The sequence below is a fragment of the Sycon ciliatum genome, chromosome 2, assembly GCF_964019385.1.
Source record: "Sycon ciliatum chromosome 2, ocSycCili1.1, whole genome shotgun sequence".
NCBI classification, from domain to species: Eukaryota; Metazoa; Porifera; class Calcarea; order Leucosolenida; family Sycettidae; genus Sycon; species Sycon ciliatum.
This window is the reverse complement of record NC_088644.1, coordinates 17,402,114-17,408,573: the sequence shown is the minus strand read 5'-3', so window position 1 is coordinate 17,408,573 and position 6,460 is coordinate 17,402,114. Positions and strand designations below refer to the sequence as shown.

At 47.0% G+C, this 6,460-nt stretch overlaps 1 protein-coding gene across 1 annotated transcript in view; it reads left to right on the top strand.

The window, feature by feature from the left end:
* Nucleotides 1-6,460, top strand: part of LOC135808999 (potassium channel subfamily T member 1-like) — a 49,506-nt gene that overhangs the window by 21,492 nt on the left and 21,554 nt on the right. The window contains 5 exon segments of the mRNA XM_065322254.1: nt 49-246; nt 1,858-2,145; nt 3,276-3,493; nt 4,154-4,262; nt 4,744-4,913. Of these exon segments, the coding sequence (XP_065178326.1) occupies nt 49-246; nt 1,858-2,145; nt 3,276-3,493; nt 4,154-4,262; nt 4,744-4,913 (983 nt within the window).

The following is a 6,460-nucleotide window of genomic DNA, read 5'->3' as shown; positions in this document are numbered from 1 at the left end:
TGTTCTATGTTTTTATTATGTTCTGTATTTATGTCACATGTTTTGCAGATGTTGCGGCTTGAGTGTTTTTCCCGGGGCCCAGCACACCTGAGATTCCATCCTCGAGCCCCGAACAAGGCCAACTCCAGCAGCTCTATCAGTCGAACACACACCTCAGTTGATATGACTGATGGTGCTTCATTGTCTCGCCATGACGCAGCAGATATAGTTCCTTCACCTCATCCCTACCAGCGCTTGCCTCATTATGTAAGTATCTTGAAAACATAATGTTGTTCACTACCCCCCCCCCCCCCCCCCACACACACACATACCCACACATACACACCACACACCCACACACCCACACGTTGTCCAAGGGTTTTGCTTTATGGGAACCCCTAGTACAGTCATTTGATGGTATGTGTGTGTGCGTGCTCGCGAGCGAGCGCATCTCTATGTGAGTGTGTGTGGCAGGGGGTCTAGTTCGGTTGGTGGCTGCACGTATGCCAGATGGCGGCTGGGTCTGTTGCCATCAGGTTTGGCTGCTTGAAGGTGTATTGTTGTATCTGCAACTTTTGTTGATTTCAGGGTCCTTACTATACTTTCTATTCAAAGTATACATATCTGTCGACGAATGGACTGCTTCTGGCTGGATTGACTCTTGTGTAATTGATGGTGCTAGTGACGCCTATATCAGATCAACTCTGATTTAGCGACCCACACTAGTATCAAGTATTTCCTTCACTGGGCGCAGGGGTAAACGCAGTTTGATCCCGGGACGGATACCTTGATGCTGTCAATCCCTTTTCTGCGCTTTGTCCTCACCCACTTACTGTGGTGCCATGAGCCCATAAGTGGAATCATTTCCAAGTCCACCCAGGGGGTGTTGGCTGTTGGGCGGTTCAGTAGCCAATTGAGTCATCTTTCCGAGATTCCTTTTGAATCTCTCCCCCGTGTTTCGATCTACAGTCAACTTCGCTTAGAACGACATTCGGCGGGGCATCAAAAAAGTGTCCTTATTCGCGAAGTGTTGTTATACCCGAAGTCTCATTACTAGTATATGTATTACAGTTGGAAGGGATGTAATAGTCACACACTATCTCTCTCCCAACTACCCCCGCACACAACCTCGTTGCAGACCAGCCAACACACACGGCTCTGGGTTGTAATGAATAGTTACGATAAAGGCTTGACTAAAGTTAGAGTAAAGAGCAAAAACCGCCAACCGGCAACACCTTGATCAAACCATCAAGAACCTCATGTCTCTCCCAACTGCCACTACTAGAACCACTTGTCACGCATGCAAGCTTAGCATTGTCAACATTATTGGCGCGCGCGAGCGCGCGCATGCGCACGGTAAACCGTATTTGGCGCGCAATAACGTCATGCTAGGAGGTAATGAACTGATGATCATTCATGACACAGACACGTAAACATGCATGAGAATGTCCACACTGCACACAGCGAGGAACAACAGCACACAGCACACTGAGATGTCACCTCAGGACAGTCACATTGATTATTACAGGGACTTTGCTCTGGGCATGGAAATGCTGTCGTTATTCGCGAATTGTTGTTATAGCCGCAGTCGTTATTAGCGAAGTTGACTGTATGTGACCAGTTTAGGCAGTGAGCAAGTACATGACATTGTACAAGTGTGTGTGTGTGTGTGTGTGTGTGTGTGTGTGTGTGTGTGTGTGTGTGTGTGTGTGTGTGTGTGTGTGTGTGTGTGTGTGTGTGTGTGTACCTGGGTGTATATATGTTTGTGTGTGTATCTGGGTGCACGTGTGTGTATCTACGTGTGTGTATCTATGTGTGTGTACGTTTGTATGTGTGTGTGTGTGTGTGTGTGTGTGTGTTTATCTGGGTGTATGTTAGGACCATTCTCATTCTCATCCACCTCATCGTGACTTTCACGGAACCGATGCTGTAACGCTGATGAGGGAGATGAGAAACATCCAGGGGGATCATGACACAATGCCAAATTTCGGACGCCAACCGTCACGCTCTGACAAACTACGTCATGCATTTGCACGGCAAGAATCAGCAGTATCGACGAAAGAGGCGGAAGACAGGCAGCACTTGATGCCCACACCTGAAGATCCCATGGGTTCAGCGCGGTACGCACAGCGACGCTATGAGCAACAGCGCCGTATATCTGCCTTGGTCAGTGAAATTCTGAACTTATGATGTACATGACTACATGTGTACATGTGTACGTGTACACATGTACATATGACTACATGTGTACATGTGTACATGTGTACATGTGTACACATGTACACATGTACACATGTACACATGTACACATGTACATATGACTACATGTGTACATATGACTACATGTGTACATGTGTCTGCCACCATATTTAAGTAAGAGTACCACGTACAAAGTATAACATCTGATGAGACAGTGCCATGCCGGGCAAAGTGTAATTCATCGCTCAATACGTCACGTTTGAGTCTTGACATCGGTGTACACTGTACGGTAAACACAGATACCGCGGACCGTATTTATTGATGCAATGTTGCAATAGAATTGGGGGTCGCAGCAGCTTCCATGACTCATCAAGTAATGGCCGTAACCGACGAATTATGCTGTCCAGAGCCTATATGCAGAAACGCATAACATTACTTTACCGTATGAATGTAGAGTATAAATGTTATGTGATTCTGTGTCTGCCTCCGCACACCAACCCAACTATGCCACGGGTCTTCATTACTGACTTTCAAACAAATGCAGTCATGCAGGATTTCTGTGCTTGTACATGTACATCTGTACCCTCTGCTGAGTCCGAGCCATCTACTTCCAAGTAAGATACTATTTGTTTTGTTTATTTGTATTGGCATTCAGGCTATTTTTATGTGTTTGCTGTCAATTGACTCTCTAAGTACACCACTGTTGCTCTCTGCGGCTGACCACTCACACTTCCCACCAGGGAGTACCCCACGACTGCAAGAGGTGCCTTCTGAGTACTGTACTGATTTTTTTCTGACAGCTTTTTCGGTCATTGAGACCTCATCAGAGAAGGTTGAATATTGTCGAGTGACTGGAAAATAAATAAGTGCCTACTTTGTAGTAAGAAATGCCATGAAGTGTGGAAAAGCGTATGCTGAGAACTGTTAGGTATTCAAGCTATAGGGTACTATGCAGGAAAGAGAAACAACAAGGTGATAGTTTTAAGGCCGCAGAGTGCAATGGTGGTATGCTGTGGGAGTCACATTTTAATGAGTTTTCAACGGCCGAATGCTGCTACTATTTACCTTCTCCTTTATGTATTTGTTTCAACTTTTAGACGGCTCAACGGAATGAAGATCTTCTGGGCATTGCACCACCTCTAAACCTGGAAGACCTGACTGATGAGGCTGGTCCTGGTGATCATCCGCTGACAGTTGATGAACAAGATGAACTTCAGCAGTTAGAAGTAGGACATGAGGCAGTGGTGGAAGATGAGGAAAGTGAAGGTCATGGTGAAGTGCACAGTGTCGCTTCAGCCTGGGTGTCACCAGAGAGGTTAGTATTTTGAACTTTTTTTTCCTTTAGACTTTTTGTTTGGTCCTGTTGCGAAGGTGAATGTGAGCAAGAGTATGTAGGCCAGAGTGTGCAAGTCCAAAAAATTTAATTTGTTGTTTACCTCAGTGTATGTCAAGGTACAGTGAAAACATATGTTGCTATTTCTGCGAATATGGGGCAAGATTTGTCATCGTGGATTGCAGCAGATAGCAGCTTTCGCGACTCATCAAACGTGATGCCACCCTCTTTTCTAAAGCTACCTTGGTAGGCTGTGCCTTCTAGGCAGTTGAGCCATGTCATCATTATGTTGTCAAAAACATTGTGTGATAAGCGGGGAGCTTCATCATTTGGCGGTATACTGCATGCATGGCCTTGTCACATCCTAGTAAAAAAAGAAGGTTACAGTCTCCAATGGGTGAAACTGCCAGCTGGTTTCTTTCAGTAACCATGGTGACCTTGCACCTTCTTGCAGCTGTACTTTGTGATCTGTGATGCCATCACCACTAAGGCGTTGTGACTCAATATCCTGCCACACCGCTATACTGCAGAAAGAGCTATTGCCATTGAACTGCGGTCTGTAATATTGTGCACGTCCATGGATGGGTGTGTGCTGTTTTGTTAAAGCTTGTTGTATGCCTGTATTTGTTCTATGTGGTGTAGTTATGTGATTGGAGAGCCCCGACATGTGCCATACATGCAAGGCAAGCATCGTACCCGCTGTCACTTGCTCAATGAGGACAAGTCGTTTTGCTGCCTGGAGCTGAACAAAGTAAGCCAAGCATGCACCGCTCTTCACGTGCTTGAGCAGTGGCAGATAATAATACTGTGGATTACGGTGCCACTGTGCAGGTATGGGTGGGTATTGTTGGATGGGCCCAAACTATAGGAATGTTCCAGGAAGAAGAGCTGGTGACACTGAACAATCACATGCCAACATCTGTACAAATTGAATGCACATGATGTGTGTTGAGGGGAGGGGGGGGAGGTGTGTACTTTTTCACTGCAATGTGTCCCATCTGAACTTATTTGCACATGTTTGTAAAACTTTTCAGTTTTTAATTTATCCATCCTCATACATTTGTTTGACATCTGCATCTATCTCGATGCCTCCGTGCTTTGCTCAAGCTATTACAAGTAATCTATGGTCATGTGGTGTGTGTGCGTGTGGTGTGTGTGTGTGTGTGTGTGTGTGCGTGCGTGCGTGCGTGCGTGCGTGCGTGCATGCGTGCGTGCGTGTATTAACCCTGTAGACATGTGAACATCAAGATCGTAGCAGCCCAGCGATGTGTCAGTTTGTCGGTGCCATCATCGTCGGCTGTGCAGAAGCCGATGTATCATTGTTTTCATTTGTGACAACATTGCGGGCACACTACATTGCTCCGGAGTCTCTCTTGCCCATCATACTGCTACTCCGTGAAAGGTAGGCAACACTCCAACACTGCACCACTGCAACACTGCACCACTGCAACACTGCAACACTGCACCACTGCAACACTGCACCACTGCACCACTGCAAGTTTGCACATCTGCAACACTGCACCACTGCACCACTGCACCACTGCAACACTGCAACACTGCAACACTGCACATCTGCACCACTGCAACACTGCAACACTGCAACACTGCACATCTGCACCACTGCACCACTGCACCACTGCAACACTGCAACACTGCAACACTGCAACACTGCAACACTGCAACACTGCACCACTGCAACACTGCACCACTGCACCACTGCACCACTGCACCACTGCAACACTGCAACACTGCAACACTGCACCACTGCAACACTGCACCACTGCACCACTGCAACACTGCACCACTGCACCACTGCAACACTGCACCACTGCACATCTGCACATCTGCACCACTGCAACACTGCAACACTGCACCACTGCAACACTCCAACACTGCACCACTGCAACAGTGTTCACAGTTTGTTTCTATAGTCGTCGCCAAAAGAATCCTGCCAATGCAGATCTCCTGGATGGCATGCAGACTACAGTGGTATTGCACGCGTTCCCAGTTGACTGTGGGTAGCAGCACGGCTGGCGGTGCTGGGTGGCATGTATGCATGTACTGTACTTGCACCAGCACAGCATTGAACCATGTGAACAGTCTGCACTGACTGCAGTCCAGCACTGCACTGTATGCATAATGCAGGCCACAGCAGGCCACAGCAGCAGCAGGGCATAGTCAGCGCCGTGTGTGCCTTTGTACTGTGCTGTGTGCCTTTGTACTGTGCTGTGTGCCTTTGTACTGTGCTGTGTGTCTTTGTACTGTGCTGTGTGTCTTTGTACTGTGCTGTGTGCCTTTGTACTGTGCTGTGTGTCTTTGTACTGTGCTGTGTGTCTTTGTACTGTGCTGTGTGCCTTTGTACTGTGCTGTGTGTCTTTGTACTGTGCCGTGTGCCTTTGTACTGTGCTGTGTGTCTTTGTACTGTGCTGTGCACTAGTGAGTAGTGGTACTGGTAGTGCATGTGGCCCATGTACAGCTAGCAAAGCATTGGTCGGATTTGTAGGTGTAGGTCACTGATCCTGTCTAGTCTGGATTTCAGAGTCTCGATACCCTACCCATGTGTAGTATGTTGACACTGTCAAACAGTAAACACACACACAACGACATCAGCAATGGCTAACATGGCTTGGCTTTGAAAAGGAACATGATGTCCAGCTCAGCTATGCGCATGGTTGCAAACTGAGCAGCAGAGTACACGCACGCACGCACGCACGCATACACACACATGATACACACAGATACCTGTAGCATAACAGTTACACAGATAATGAGATAGCAGCATATTCAGCAACAGGGAGTGTTAACATCTAGGGAGACTAGTAGGGGTGAAACGAGTATTTATTTTGACCAATCGATCACTCATTCATGATATTCGATCGGGTATTCGATTATTTCGAGTATTTTATCAAAATTCAAAAGTGCTAGATTTGTGAGTTCGCGCCCAATTCG